Source organism: Aythya fuligula, chromosome 2 (genome assembly GCF_009819795.1).
Source record: "Aythya fuligula isolate bAytFul2 chromosome 2, bAytFul2.pri, whole genome shotgun sequence".
Classification (NCBI taxonomy): domain Eukaryota; kingdom Metazoa; phylum Chordata; class Aves; order Anseriformes; family Anatidae; genus Aythya; species Aythya fuligula.
In genome coordinates this window covers 105,509,015-105,526,266 of record NC_045560.1, presented here as the reverse complement: position 1 = coordinate 105,526,266, position 17,252 = coordinate 105,509,015, and the positions used below count along the sequence as shown (strand labels likewise).

The following is a 17,252-nucleotide window of genomic DNA, read 5'->3' as shown; positions in this document are numbered from 1 at the left end:
AAGCTCTGCTTAAATAAATTGACTATCTTTTATTGAAAGTTTCAAACTGCAGACCCAAGATATCAATTCACTCTACTATTCCTAAAAATTGCTTTCCCCCTGACCTCCCCCCCATTCTGACTGAGAAAAGCAGCTAGCAGGTGCTAATTGTTAATCTTAAAAGAATAGGGCAATGAAAGAATTGACATTTTACCATAGTATCCTTCTGAAATGTATGATATGCTGATGCTCATAAAGAAATCAAATTGAAAAAAAAGCACAACTTATTACAAAGAACCCCTCGATGATATTAAACCTTGCACATGAGAATGTGTAATGTTCATTTAAGATTCGGCTTTGCTGAGTTGTTAAAAACACTCTACATCTAAAAAGACGACATCCAGTAAAGTGTCACAGTTAAGAAATTTCTGTCTGATGCTTTTTAGGGTATTGCATCACCTCAAATCATAAATGAACCACAACCCCTCCCATCATCCTGCAACAAAGTGGTATCATGGTTTTCCTTTCAATCAATTAAGACTCTGCCTTATGTTATCTATATGTGGGTTTAAAAGAAACCAGACATTAATTCTTACATTTATAGTAGTAGAGATATATTTTCTTTTGGTGATCTGATCAGTCTTAAAAGTTTTCTGACGGGTAGAAACCTGTGAAATGAAAATGCCCATGTTTCCTCAGATCATTTGTGCACAGCTACAAAATGGTAAATACTCCATAACCGTCTGGATTTTCAAGTTGTGTAAAAAACATATGGCAACAAAATGGGTAACTTTTTGGCTGTTTAAAAATGTTTGGCCAAAGTCTTTACAGGGATGACTGTACTGGTATTAAGAGATTTACAATAGAAATGAATTTGACCTCTACACATTATTTGGAGGAGGAAAAGTGCTTTTATTATTCTGTAATGTTTTAATTTTAAACTAACCAGAGCCTCTAAAGCTACAAAGCTACTCACAGTGCCAGTGAAAAGCTAAATTTCACAGAGACAGAGCTTTGTCAAATTGAAACATTATTTGCCCTCCTACATTCCCTTTGAAAAACTAAAATAATATGTACCAATGTTCGTAGTTATTTATGACTGTGAGAACAAAAAATATAACCTTTCTATGTAGTAACACGTCTACTATGTTAAAAGCAGCACTTCTTTTTTGACATATATAGTATTTCACATGGAAATCTAATAGCTGAACAAGTCAACCAGGCAGACCCTATGAATACTCATTTGGGGCCATAGCATAGATGCTTTCAAAATGGTCTTATAAAGAAAGAAAATTATAAATTATTAGGGCATTTGCATCTCTTTAGAAACTTCAAGCAGATGTACTTTCAGAGAGATGGGTGTCTCCTATGTCTCCTAAGTTTCCAAGTCACCTAAGACCTGGAAGCTATTTAGAGAGAGCCATAGTGCCAGATTTTTTGGGGGAAGATCAGAGAAAGGCAAGCATTAAATTTTATTATTATTATTATTATACAAATGATGTTAGATAGAATTCTTCTACAAACAGATGATACAGAAAAAGCTTTTCATGTACTGCTGCCAAGATACAATAATCTTAATTACAAGTAGGAGCTAGCATACTTAAATGTAAGCATCAGTCTTGTTTTTAACAGAAACTTAAGTTATGTTTTATTGTAACAAAAACTTTATGCATGGTAAATTTGAGGAAAAAAAAAAAAGAAGAAGAAAAAAGGCAGCTTGCCTTCTCTTTGTGAGAAAGTAAGCAAGAAAGTAGTTATTTTCTGTTTTATATGATTAATATGGCTATTTATTGGCTTCAGAAAGAACGTATCATCTTTAGAGTTTGCTGAGATGCCCTAGGCAGTATGCACAGTATGCACTCATGCAGCACAGAAAAGGGAAATCCCTTTTTGTCCAGTCAACAGAGATCCAAACACACTTGTGTACAGCTACAAGCTACTCTATTAAGGGAAAACAGCAAAACATTATTCAACTGTGGAACAGATCTTCTGATTACCATTTGTAGAAGAATAAATACGAGATTGAGCATTTCAACCTCAACACCAGATTACTCTTTACTGGGCTTGGCCTAGTTTAAGTTCCAAGAGAGACATATGTTTCTGGTATGATGACCTTGCGGTTAAGTTTGGCTGCAAGAAGTTCTTGCACTTGAGGAATGCTGAATTCTGAATTTTCCTCTGATGCTAAACAGCTCTCTGCCAGCTTTGGTCCTCTTTCAACTTCATTTACTTTTGTCAACTAATATGTCACAGGTTAGAAGTTTCATGGAAAAAATAATACGAGTGAGAGCAATATTTTCATTCATAAGTAAGACTTCTGCCCAAATAGCATGTCACCTTTTTTAATACTAACACACTATATAGTCGCCAGCAGAAAAATATAGTGAGCCAAGTTCATATGGTGAATAAGCTGCTTCAGATCACAGACTGGGAAAACAGAAGAGGACATAAAATGAGAAACTGAACATACATGTGCATGATACTGCATAACTTCCTCTCTAAATCTGAGGTCATAGATACATTTGATCAGCTAAAATAAATAATTCTGTAAACTTGCCCATGCACTTTTCCTTCCTTTTCTTTTTGCACTGTTAATGAAACAAATTTATGGCTTACCTTTCAAAACCAATCTGCCGTAATGTTTTCTCCCATGTTGAACCTATACAAAGAGGAGAAAAAACAAACACCCTCAGTAAAGAGCCTTTACTGTATTAACTCTCTTACTCTTCTGTTTTCCTTGTGCAGCTGGAATCTGTAGAGTAAGGTGATTTTTCCACCCCAACAGAAGTACTTGTAAATAACATCTGTTTTCCCCAGAGTGAAGAAGTGTTAAGAGAGACTACCACCGGGTGACATAACTATGTGTGGGGGGGTGTCAGCCTATATAACTCCTTTACATTGCAAAGCAGCCGGCAACTGCTACAGTTCACTGCGATTCCAGGGGTGGTCTCCTCTCCTCAGAGCAGTGGGATCTGTACATGACTCCTGAAAGCGCTGAGCTGGCATCTCACATCACGCACTCTTCACATTTCAGCTTTTCGTTTTACTGTAGTGTTCGCCTGATTCTTGCTGAAAGCTTTACAACTCCTTCTGAAATCCAGCCCTTTTATTTTTTTAAGCAAAAACATGAAGATGTATTTCTGCTTTATTGTTTAACTCTTCATAGACATAAAAATGGCTGCAATGGACTTGCTCACTTTGTCTATATGATTGAGGACACATCCCCACAAACTGTTCCAATGGGCAGATCTGTTATAATTTCCTTCAGTATTTCTCATACACTTAATACAACTTTTACCCAGATTTTCTCAAAAACACACAAACATCCCAACCCCAGCCACAACCATTAGCTTATCTGTTTTAAGCTCCTGCTAATATTTTGTTTATTGCCAGGGCCATTATACATAAAGGCTACAAAGTGCATAAATACCTCAAGTCATACAGGTCTGCAAGGCAAATATACAGGAGGACATGAAACTGGGTCACAGTTTTCTCACTGCCTTTTTACACTCCTGTGGGACATCTAACAGACTCTATATAATGAAAGCAACTACAGTTCGTTTTGAATGTTTCATCATACTTAAACTGAAATGAGAGAACTGACAATAATTCTTGCTGCTGATGGAGCCACCTGAAGGGGAACATAAATTAAAAGTGGGATAAAATATTATCATTCAGAAAAAAAAAAAAAAAAAAAAAGCAACAACAACAACAAAACTCTGTACACTGTAGATGTCTCTCTTACCATCATTACCTTCTAATTCAGTTAAAGGCATCAGCTCAGAAAACAATGACCTTCTCTTTGTAGTATGATATTTATCTCTAATCTGCTATGTTAAATGTTTGAATAGGACCTAGTAGATACTCTCCATTTTTGAATCCAGGACACTTACTGCATATCTAGATAAGAATCTAAAGACTCAACTTTTAAGAAGTTTGGGGTTATTTGGTTTTTGGTTGCAGTGGTGTTTTTTTCTTTTCTTAATCCTATAATCGGAATTTTTTCTACTCAATTTATTAAACTTTCCAGGTTAGCCCACGAAGACTGCGATAAATCTTTAAAGTAACAATATATTTTTTCTATACAGTTTTACCTGGTATCTGTCTCAGTGGCAAATCACAAATAATGACTGAAGCAATAAACCCCAAAAGTTAATTTCCTTACAATTCTGTGTTGTTCAGGGCTCTCTTGCCCAGTTCCTAATTGGACAGCCAAAGATGACATTAATCTGGGCACACAGAAAATAAATTCCTTGTATTAATCTCTGTTTTTTAGAGGGAGGAAAAGAAATTACATTGAAGTATACACTCCTAAAAACAACCAAAGTTTGACATTTAACTTTAAACAAGAAGGATTTGGGTTGGCTAAGGGGGAGACTCACAGCTGGTTCCAAACTTGGTAAGGAAGAATCTTCACTATATGTTTCTGGAACTGCTTCTTCATTCACCTTCTCACTGATAGTCATTTCAAACTTCAGTCACAGGCACATTTTCAAAGAAAGGCTCTAAAAACCTTTACTAATGAAAATGCAGGGCAGTGGAGCTTTTCTTTTCAGGACTGTTATGTCTACAGCCAGTAATTAATGTAAAAACACTTTTATTTGTCCCCATTCAGTCCAAAGCAGGCAGGGATTTCAGGCCCATATCCAGCAGAGTACACAGAGATAAAATGCTTCAAAACTGAGGTGAAGAAAGCTCTACCTCCACGTTATGGGAAAAACAAAAACAAACAAACAAAAACAAACAAACAAAAAAACAAGTTCTATTCTGGAAAAACCCGACAGTGTATGTGGTCTGGTCAGTACCAGGAGTTCCTATTGTGGCACGTGTATTTGCTTGAGGTGTGGCAAGACTTCTGCCTGCACAACTACTCAAATACAATACTTTTCACCATACTGTGCTCAAATTTTGTAAAAAGAAGTCATCTAAAGATCTAAAGACGCCTTTAAAAGCAGGAGAGTAAACATTCCAACATCACACATTTATTTCAAATATGAAAAAAATATCACGTGCAGCACAATAAAACATCAACATTCCACTGAGAATAAATTCTTTGAGATAGATAAAGATCCACTACATTAACATGTCCTGTTATCCCGAATTCATCATTTTCTGCACACCCCTGGAGTATATGGGACATCATGTAGCACTGAGGTATCAAATCACTGCTAAAAAGTTGACTGTGCCACTCCACAGTAAGTGCAGAGCAGACATAAGCAATTCTCTATATAGTTTGTGCAATCCTACTGGCTCTGAAAAAATACTCAACAGTTTTTGAAGTTTGAAGATTTGAAGACTGTTGAAGAAAAGATATTTCAACAGTACTTCTTAAAGTACAGACTAGTACTGGCATCTTTAGTCAGTGTTTCTATTCTTTCCACTGTTTTGTATACTAGTTATATGAATTTTTCACCCCATGGTTGGCTACGCTTCAGCTGTATGATATATAGAGCGTTCTACAGCAGAGAGAGAGACAGAGAAAAAGAGAGAAAAATAGCAAAAGAGAAAAGGGAATTGGGTCTCCACTGGTTTGAAATCATCTTTTGGCTGCAGCTGGCTAGCAGAACGGTCTTTGAAATGCATGTGACTCCTCTGAAGCAAAGCCTGCCAAGAACACAACTAACATTTCATATTAAAAAAATATACATCTTTTTTATGGAGTCCTATTTTAAAATGTTTATGATCTAAACATTCTGTTTTAAGATTTGCCAATTTCATTCTCAATAGTATCAATTTCTACACTGTGCTAACAGCCAAAAGTAAATACCCTGAGGTAACAGCAGCACTAAGAAGAATAATGCTATTAAAAGTCTAGAAAACTTAGTACTTGATTTAAACCTTACCAAGCGCTTCCAAAACATTAAACAAGATTTAAGTCACGTAACTTTCATTAAAATCAAAACAGGAGTTTTTCATGAATTAAAGATTTGATCATGCTCCCAAAGAAATCAGTATGATTTTGGCTGTTCACTTCAGTCTTTCTCTTCTGGGACTGTGGAAAACATTCACCTGTCAACTTTCTGCATCTATCCGCAGCTACACTTTGGATCCTAAACTAATTTGGCTTCTCTTTTCTTTCTGTTTTTTACCACCATGTCAAAAATACCAAAACTGTTTATAGAAATACCTTAATTTGGTATCCGTGTAATTAAGCTTTTGTTCCAAATATTTGCTCCAGAGTGCCTGACCATTCCCATCTGTTCCAAAGATTCTGTTTCACATTAACAGCACTAGCTTTAAAATTCTTCAAAAAGATGAAGTATAATGTACTTCAGGAATTACTGTTCACATTTAATAGGAACAATGGTAAAATGCACATCATGTTCACATATGTACTCAATGAAATCCTAGCCTAAGAATGAGCATATAAGAACATGAGACTTAATAAGATAAAATGAAAAAGATCTTTGTGAAATGAAGAGTTGTCTTCTTTGACAAGTAGGCTTTCATTTACATGGTAGTTTCCATGTTTGGTTTGGTTTGGTTACAGCTACCTTATGAACTTCATGATAAGACTCATAATCCACTTCTAGGCTACTCACCTTTGCAAATCAGGAAGCTGGCTAGCTGCTGAAGTGCAATAGTAGGCTCAGAAAAAGCACAGAGTAATATATTATATAGTATATTATATAGACAGTAGTATATTATATAATCTGACAGTATAGCAGAGATCTGCAGCTCTTTGGGGCGAAGGCTGGCATGCACTGTAAATGCCTGCCTCCTATACCACCCCTATGAAGGTCCCTACAGGTCTGACCACATACAGTGATTAGCTGTTGCCCCACTATCTTTTCAATTCATCAGAGTGGTAGGTTTCTAATGCTGACAATAATAATTCTTGCATTCTTTTTGCACTGTGATCTGACATAAAGACCAGAAGTAAAATTACAACTTAATTGAACCAAAAAAAAAACAGTTTGACATTTTGCAATAAGCATTAAGTGAGCCTGTCAGAATTCAAGAAAACAATGAGAACAGTATGGAGAGCTTCAGTGATTGGAATAGATGAACAATACACACACACACACACATATATACATATAAACGCATAGGTTTCTTGGAGCCTGACAACAATATCACAGAGGGTCACCCAGGCTCTCTGAAGGAACTACCATGGTACCAGACATAGCACAGTAACACTTAGCTCATGAGAGTTATATGCACGTGTGACCTATGTAACCCTGACACGTTAGAAACAGGTAGGCATTCTTGCAGCAGTAACTCCATTGGTCTTTTTTCTAATGCTGATGGAAGAGTTTCAGAGGAACTGCTGATTTTGTGCAGTTTAGACTATTCCTACCAATTGCAGAATTTTGACGTAAAGCCTGGGACACTTAATTGTGTTCTACAAACCAGAAAATACACACACAAACAAACAAAAAGCCCTTTGTATATCAAGACGACAAAACGACAAAGAATGCTCCAGAAATAGAAAGATATACTTTGTGCAAAGCCTTCTGTTGCAGTTGCCACTCAACTCTTTCTCAAACAACTTAGCAGAGAACAGCACACAAGTCCACAGAGGATAGCCCATCTGGACTAGTTAGGGACCCGAGTATCTGAACCCACACCTAAAATGTCTCAACAAACTGGAAGAGCAGACTGGTTTGTCCTGCTAGAGCTTCAATTTCACTAGAGATGCATGTACCATTTAAACCATCTGAAGTTTCACAATTTCCTTTCAGTGGACTGGGCAGTGCTGCTCTGCTGTATTTTCTCCTTCATCACCTTAGTACTTTCTGACTTATTACTAACCAGTATTGCTAAGTAGCTGCAATGCACACAACTGCAACCGATAAAAACTGCCGTTGGGAACATGAAGTTTTTAGCAACTTCATATTAAGCATTTTTGCAGTCACTAACTCCAAATTGTCAAACTTCTATCTTCTCTCAAACAGAAATGTTTTAGATTACGTCTTCTCAAATATCCAATTTTTTATAATTATTATTCTTTTTAATCAATACAGAACCACTGGTTTTATGAAACAGCCTGGCAGTTTTGAGTACATAAATGAATATGGCAGAAGAAAGAACTTTTTATTAGTTTCTCCATAGCACCGTAGGTATATTATGTACTTACTTACACAATGGCTAGCTATATACACTGTGCCTCTTACGAAATTGATCATTTATCTCCTGAATTGGTATCAGACAATGCTACCCTAACACTTAGCAATTCTCTGTACATTTTAAGAAACAAACCTCTACTATACTTCCTTTTCCTTTGATTGAAACTACCTTGGCTGCATCTTGCACCTATCATTCTGGTGCCCATCACAGTGTATAATTTGTGATAATAATATGAGATTCTTTTAAAGTGAAAGTTCTTAATAAGGGCTGTTACTATTCCACTGTGTCCATGCTGGTGTTTTAATTGAGATCAGGAGAGCATTTCTTGAGCAAATCCCCTGCTTAGCATACTCTGGTTTGCATGACAGGATTCCTTTCACATGACACTAAAGGACACCCCAAGGACACAACTTCTGTTTTTCAATGCTTACTGGGCACATGACCAGACCAGAGCTAATCCACTGCAAACCCCATTCAAAACACGTACCGTGGGGTGGTCAGGGATGCTGACCTAACTGCTTCACTCCTACCACACTAGTGCTGCTTGCTAGATGGGGCTCACACCACAACTCTCAGTACCAGCCCTGAAGTGCTCCAGAAAGTCCTTCCAATTAGGGTCACCTTAGGGAAGGAAGGGGCAGGTCAAAGTGTTCACTCTTGGGCCTGTTTTTCTGGGCTGTATCCCATCTGCTACAGCAAGGAGAAGGTTTTTTCCTGACCTGACATACACGCAGGCTCCTAGATGCTCTGTGCAGCCAGGCTCCCCACAAAACCCCAGGGAGCCACTTCCAGGAGGCAAAAGGGCAGAATATTTCATTTGGAGAATAACTCAAGGAGAAGGAATAAGAAAAAATCTGATATATTATGATGTGTGCTGAATAGACTAAAACCAGTAAAATAGTAGTGGAGGGCTAGTGGACTAGGATGCTGGCTAGATGATGAAAGCGATTACTGAATACATACCAAGCAAGAGGTCATGTTAAGAGCAAAGACCAGACATTGCAAGTCTTCACTTGCCTTCCACTCATACCAGCTTTCAACAGATTTTTTGACTGAATAAAGAGTACAAATTTGATCCCTAAGCAATAATGTAATGGGAAAGATTTATTGTGCATTTTTTCCTGTGAGGCAAATATCAAATTATTATCATGAGATACATAAATGGCTTTCCTATTAAAAAAGAAATCTTCACTCATTCCATGTTAACAGGAAAAATAATAATCATCAAAACTAGTTCTCTTCTAAGGAGATTTTAATGAGTGGGAACTTCTACTACAAAAATGGCAGACTAGGAACACAGAGCAAAGTGCAGTAGTACTGACTTTATGATTATGTGCATATATTGAGAGGCATATGGCTTTAAAATGAATATTAAGAAGACAACAGGTATGGTAAAGTGATTAATGGCTCTGTCTGCCAGTCTTGCCTTCCAGTCTGCATCTTTCCTGGAACTCTGGGAGCCCAGAAGTGTCAGAAAAGCTCCTATAGATAAACCCTATATCCTAAAGAGCAGTTGCTCCAACTGGCCTAGCCCATATTGTCTTTTTTATTTTTTGATGTTGATTAGTACCAGAATTGGGGATCAGGATGAGGATTATTTTTAATATTGATCATTTAACTTAAGGGAGATAACCTGATGTGAAATACTTCCTAGCCTATCTGGGATATATGGAATCCAGCATCTCTGGGCAGACTATGCCAAAAAGAGGCAGAGCCAGAGCCAGCTCACTTTGTGTAACAGTAGGACCAGTGCCTCTGAGCTTGATCCACATAAATAAATGGAAAAAATTGCATTGAGTCTGTGGGCTTTGATAATTTGGCTGAAACAAAACTAAATAGCAATAAGGAATAGCAAAAAAAATAAAAATAAAACAAACAAAAACACAAAAACCAAAAACTTTTTCAATAATGTAAACAACAGGTATTATTTCTACAACATTAATGAACTACTGATTAATAAACCAAAAAGGTGCAGTGTTCTGCAGTTAAACATTTCAGGAGAATGGGAGCAGAGGAGGCAAAAGTTCCTTCATTCATTAAATACATGAAACACAGCTTACTTTAAATGTGAAGCTTATCTATTTTTATATGAGAATCACACACCGTATTTTGTAAGTGAAGATGACTTCTATTAATTAAACACCATGGGAAGAAATAATAACTTTGAAAAAGAAAATTGTGAAAGTACCATCTATATTTGTTCTTCTGTGTCGGATTTGTTTAAAATGACTGCCAGGTAATAATGTCAATTGAAATTGCCTGAATGCAATGACATTTTTAAAACATCTTTTTCACAAGGATTTTTTATAACAATAATGACTTATTTTGTCTTCCTAGATATACTATATCAAAAAAACTTACAGCCAATCTTCCCCTACAACATGTGCACACACTTAAACCCACTCTTATTTTAGCCTGTTTTCATTTCAAATTTGTTTCTTGAAGAAGGCAGCAAAACAGCAAATCCCGCAACACTAGAAAATCTTCGGGGAAATTGTTTCAGATGAAACCTGATATATATAGTTAATTGAAAGTTTTTTTGTTTGTTTAAACTATTATTATCTATTATTTGTCTATTTGTTTGCTCTAATGGTTGGTTGGTGTTTTTTTTTTTACCCAAATTTCCAAGAGCACAGAAAATCTGAATTAATCCTGATGACTTTTAAGTTTCTTAAATAGAGCCACCTGCCCCCCATTCCCTATGAAAGTGGATCACTGGGACAAAAAAAAAAAAAAAAAAAAAAAAAAAAAAAAAAAAATGATGAGAAAAGGGATTTTACACATAGTGTAAAGCTGAACCTTGCAGGTCACTAGCACAGACTCACACTCACACTGCAGGAGTAGGGAAGGAAAGAGTCAGATGGCCCACAGATACCTTATTCTCTCTTTTTACAGCAGAAAAGAGTGTCAGGGCTCCGAGGAGCAGCCTCAAAAGAAGGTGAGATTTTCTGCCATTGCCTTGGGGGACATAAACCTCAACTCAGAGAGGCACTGAGTTTAAGACCATCAAGGTTCTGCTCCAGATCTTCTGAAAGGGGGCCAAATAATATCTAAATGGGCCTTTTTTCAAATATGGAAGAGTGGCTTTGCTTTGATTTCCAAAGTAAAAGCAAAGAACTTAAAGAAAACTTGTAGTAAGTTTTATTTTTCATAAACCCAGAGAAAATGAGATTTTTCTCCATTTTTGTTGGCAGAGAAATTCTCTCCTCTCTCACCCCAACCAACACTGCTCTGTCTGCTAAATAGTATCTTAGAGGCAAAGCTTTCACTTCAGAGAGTAATTGACGGGCATCCTTCCAATTTCTAGAGCTACCCTCTGCTTAGTTTTATTGTAACATAATATACTGTTATGAATAATAATGTCGACCTAGTTTCCTGCAGTGATGAATGTGTGCAGTGTGCCAGCGCAAGGAATTTGCTTTTCATTGTCTCTTTTTCTCTCATCAGAAGAAGGAGGAGTCAACAATTTTCTTTCTGAACTCTGCAGCATGAGTATAGGGAATGGGGAGAAAATATAAAAAGTATGTCTTCAACAGCACATCCATACTCAAGAAATTACGGACAAAAGAAATAAGGATCAGAAACCAGGAAATCTTGCACAGGAACAAGAGGAATATTAAAATGACAGAAAAACAGCATTCTAGTGGTAGTATCTTTGACTCCACTAACATTTTGTAATGCGTGCCCTTTCTCTGAAATTGCTTTTTTTTAAATATATATTTTTTCTAAAGATAATAAGGAGCCATTTCATGCATGTTACTTCCCTTGCAGATCAAGAAAATATTTTCACAGTGTGACAAAGGCAGCACGTCGTTGGAAGGCCTGACAACTTGCCCATATTCAAATTATTCATACGAAAAAAAAGTTTCAGTGGCTATAATGACAGTAGGTACAAAGAGATGAAGTGACATGGGAAGGATGATATCTAGAACCAAGCTTCAGAAAACTGGCTTGAGATGTGTACATCCTCAGCACACCACCTTCCGAGGAAGAAGAAAACAGAACTTTCTAACTCTGGAGTTAGAATGTCATTGAGTGACCACAGTGGCTGCACTTGTTCCACCGCACGCTAAGAACATCTGGATTTCACTGCCCCAGTAACCATCACTCATCTCTTCTCTGCTCACGCCCCGTAAAATAACCAAGGTCAAGCAACTGGACTTGCCTAAACATTGCTTCTTAGTGAAGTCTGTAATGCGATTGTGCCCAGTTTGGTCTATAACAGAATGCAGGATTGCATCCTGTGTGTTAGTAGATCATTTCCCAACACTTAATTAGTTTTCATTAGGATGCCACAAATAGCATGAGCACTATCAACAAATTAAAGAAAATACTGTGTTGCCTAATCATTTCCATTTTTTAAAAGTACTCTGTGTTTTCTGTCTTGCATGCTTCAAATAGTTTACAAATAGTTTGATCTTTCTAGAGTCACATACTTAATTAGGAATAATTTCTCTCTACTTTGGCTAGATCTAAGCCTTTCCACATAACATCAGTAAAAGCACCGAAATGTATGCCATTCTCTTTAATAAGTTAATAGATGACAAGAGTACTCTCACACTTATTAAAGTGTGGTTAATTAGTCCTCATGGGAATATTTTTTAATTAAGTACTTCATTGGGCATTAAGAGAGTCATACTTTTTTAGTAAATAGTAATGAGAACGATGAACAGTAATAATTTCCTACTCAGCAGGAATTTTCACATTACAGAAATCATGTGCAATTTAGACTTTTGACTGTTAAGTGCATTTTTAAATCAGATATTTTATTTATTTATATGCTTCTTGATTGCCTTTAGAAGTGACCTTATATCAGGTCTAATAGAAAAGGGACAAACAGCACATTGTACTGTTTGTTTCCTCTCAAAGATGCATGGCCAACAACAGCAATACTTCAAAACTAGTGCCAACTGGCTCATTTTCCCTGTTCAAGCAGATCTGAAGAACTGGAAGGTCCCACAGTGGGATCAGTGCTTCAGGTGATGGAGAGCAGGTGCATTCAATTCTGTTAGAGAAGAAGGGGTATACAAAACTTCTCCATGGGTGTATTAAGAAAAAAGTATTGGGAACATCCTTGTTGTGCTCAAAATAAGACACACCAAAAATGCTACAGTTCAAGATCTATGACTTGTACAAAGGTTATTGGCCCAATTTCTGAAACCATTTATCTCATCCCAAATGTTTCTCTGTATCGGTTTAAAAAAAAACAAACAACTACCTATACTTGAATAAAATGGAGCACCTCGGCAACATTCTCTGCAAAGCATAAAGCCTGTCAGAATTTCTCACCTTTGCCAGCTGGAACACATCAAGTATATTTTATGTAGTTGCAAATAGGAACTATTCCCAGCAGCTGGGGAAACTGTACTCACTATAGGCAAAAAAAAGAAGCAAAGAGGTGGAAGAGAGAAAAATACTTTCAGTAGGAAACAGGCTGAAATGGATAAATGGATAAAATTTCTAACAAAGAAGATGTTGGTTTATACTGGAAAGATATGTAAATGCCACATTTTGTACTCTCTAATTAATCTAAAATTAATTTAATCTTATTTTATCTGGAGTGACTTATTTAAAAACACTTTGTATGAGAAAAAAATCAAGTCTTACTCTAAATCCTGTATATTACTTTTTCTAATGACTATTCTGGAAAGATTTAGTTGCAGAAATAATAAAATATTCTTTGCATCTCACTAATCCCTGTTTCTATTTCATATCAACACTTTGGTACATTCCTTTTTTAAAGTCAGTGGATGTAAAATAATATAACTTCACTGGGGCTCTCAGTATTACTTCATCCAGCTTTAGAAATGATATTTTCTGCAGTAAATTTCCTGAAGTTTTTACACATTTGACATCACAACTATATCTGCATGTGACAGAAGGACAAAATGACACCTAACTGAGCCTGCCATGGGAACAGAGGGCTTCCATAAGCACAGAGAGATGCAAGAGGGACCCACTTCAACAGGATGCTGCAATTGTTTGTGCTCACAGGTGCTTCTACTACATCATTTGCCCTCCAAAATCCGTCTGCAAAGCAGATACTGGATCACAGTCAGGATCTCACACCTTGCTCTTCCTTGTAGAAAACCAAGCTGTAATGCTAGCCACATCTGTACATAGCCAGGTATGCCTCCGCTGGCAGATTAATGGAGGTTTGCTGACAAAGAGCTCCAGACTGCAGGCAGTTTCTATTCCCTTCTACACAGAGGCCCAGCAGGAGGACAAGCGACTCATGGAGGCTGCTTGCCGCTGACCACACTCCCCCTAGCAGGTACGTGACCCGGCCCCACCGCAAAATCAAAGACATCAGTGAAGTGCAGTCCAAAATGCCAGAGGTCACGGAAAAAAAATTGACTGTAGCTTTCTGTTATTAATCTCCCTAGTTTTTGTTTGTGTGTATTTAATAAGGCACGTCTCCATGACTCTTGTTTAAAGGTTTACTACAGATATGCTAATCTAAAAAAAACATACCTTGTTTGCATGCAGTACACACTGATAAGATTTACAGTACTTCAGCACAGGTTTGAGCTGGTTACAGTCATCCCATGATGTATCTGAGCATCAGTTTTTATATAAACTCTTTAAGCTTCGTCCACCGTTATAGTGTAAATCAAACATGAAAACAACTCCCACAGATATGGTTAACTTGAGTATCCTCATTGACAGAACAGAAAATCATATCACCAGGCCAACCATTTAAAAAATCAAAAGCAGCGGAACTAAACGGAATAAAGTAGATCTGGAACGCGTGATCCCTACAGAGGATTCAGGAATCTGTCCTCTGACTTCGGCCAACCTCCTAAAATCTGCATACATTAAAAAACAAACAAAAAACACCAAACATCAACTTAATAATAATTTAATTCATCCTTAGTAAAAAAAAAAAAAAAAATTAAAAAAAGGACAATAGAGGAGCACAATAACAAAGTGTTTTCACATTGTAAGTTAGACTAGAAACGTTGTGACCAGAAGCAACTACTACTTGACAGATATCTGGAGGGCTCCATGAAAGATTTCCTGTCTGCCAGTATATTTTTTTTAAATGTCAGTTTTACTATCCAGAAAAGGCACCAAAAAGCAGAAAAAATCACTGCCTAACTTTGGACATCTTAATGGGAAACTTTCTGATCTGACCATTCAGTCTTTTTTTCTTTTTTCCTCCTGGGCATACCTGTGGAAATACCTGGGCATACTACTAAAAAATGCAGTGAAACCACCTCACATCTTCTAGAATTTAAGTGAATCACATGGCTAGTAAAAAAAAGGGAAGCACTTACTGCTACTATTATTTGCCATTTAAAGAAATATAATGAAATGTTAGTTGCCACCTCTTCAACCCGTAACAAACAAATTGCACTTCTCCTACTCCTCCCCCACCAGTGCTGCTCAGCCCAACCCTAATATTTCACCCCTACAACAGAAGGGAAAATTTGGAGTTTTCATGTCCCTGTCTTGAAGTGTTCTTCATGCCAAACACTCTGGAGAGCCAAAAACCTTGAGGCAAATAAGGCCAACCATTCAGAGGAAAAACATAGGGAAACCCTGAGAACAATCCACAAATGCCAAGTGATTTCCACACAAAAACCACCACTCTGTCAAGTTTGGATGTGCAGGTAGACTTATATAGGGGATGGTGTCTATTTTCTATACCCCTGTTCTCCATCACCTTCCAAGGTCAAGGATGCTGACTGGGTCACAGTTCCTGCACTACACCAGTCCTGTTGCCCAGTATACAGTATAGCTGCTGGAGCTGTACTCAAATTGCTCAAGAATTGCTTCTGTCTCAAGAGTTAAGGGCTGGCCAACCTAGCTGAAGAAAAAAAAAAATACTTCAAAACTACATATGGAAAAAAAAAAAAAAAAGAATAAAATAAAAAAGAAGCCCTGCAGGTTATTCATTATTAATCCCACTTATTTTCTCATATGGCATTAGTTACACATTACTTGAGATTTTAGAGCAATTTCTAGCATTAAGCAAATATCTGCTCAAGTCAAAATTAAGCATTAATTCAGGAGAGAGATTTTAGATTTCAAGTAGATTTTTTCCTATTAGTGCCTCATAACAAAGTAATTGTTGAATTAGTAATACATTTGTCAGTCCTAGTAGTAATTATAGGTAATATATATATAAAACAAATTACTGCTTGATTTTAGAATGTGAGCAGTGAAAATTTGGCATGAGGTTCTAATTATCTACTGAACATGAGTCATGCCAAAACCGGTGGGACAAATCATACCTTAACTCCTAAAGCTAATGTGACCCTGCTGAATATGGCTTCCCTGCATTATGGCACCAATCCTGAGAGCAGAGCACACAGCGGGATTTGTACAGGTGCAGCAGCTGGCCCACATTCTCAAAAAGTTAAAGAGTGAGGGTGTGAACTGCAAAATGAGAACAACTACAACAATCCAGCTTAAGCGATTTAGCTCTGGGGGCCAAACCTCTAACAGGAATAACTAATAGCTTCTTTTCCACAAAACGGCGAACAAATAAATATGCATGCTATGCCAAAAATAACACCTACTATTCCAAACTTATCTGAAGAGAGATAAAAACATGGGCAAAAATGAGCAACTTTTGACTGACAAATTTTCATACATGAAGTATGGACCCTGAAAGATGCTAGAGAGCCCTAACTCCTATCAACTCTCTTTGTAAGCAGTGAGAAGGACTGACACAGAAGATTTTTCGAAAACCTGTTAAATAATTCAGGGATTTCTCCCTACTGTGCAGCTGTTCTTCAGCAGTTTTCATGGAGTGATGTGGGTGGTGTGGGCCTACAGTCTGAATGGGTTCTTAACTTTGAAAGGCAATCATAACTTTCTATTACTTTGTATGCTGAAAAGCAAGTATCAAAGCGTGTCAGAAAGCCATCTGACAAACAGTGAACTTTACAGGAAACAGATAAGAATTAAATGTATAACAAGGAAAATTAAGGGGTGTATTATATATTTCCAACACACATGTCAAAGGGAAATGAAGAAACAAATTTTGCATTTTGATTTATACACAAGTTCATCAGGGATCTAAATGACTTGTCTTAAGATACCTTGAAATTTGTGCATTCCTGTGCCAGGAACGCAATTTTCTAAACTCACTTTTCTAAATTCAAGGAAGATATCTTTCCCTATGGATTTGCTGGCATCAGGCAACAATCTAAGGGCCAGACAACAGTGGGAACCAGCTGGGCTGGGGGCTG

General features: G+C 37.0%; 1 protein-coding gene across 7 annotated transcripts in view; it reads right to left on the bottom strand.

Moving 5' to 3' along the window:
• The window catches only part of PIEZO2 (piezo type mechanosensitive ion channel component 2), a 347,735-nt gene that overhangs the window by 162,507 nt on the left and 167,976 nt on the right, over positions 1 to 17,252 (bottom strand). For all 7 annotated transcript variants that reach the window (XM_032182550.1, XM_032182552.1, XM_032182554.1 and 4 more), the window contains one exon: positions 2,596 to 2,638. In XM_032182550.1, coding sequence (XP_032038441.1) covers positions 2,596 to 2,638 — 43 coding nt within the window. The remainder of the gene's footprint in view (positions 1 to 2,595; positions 2,639 to 17,252) is intronic.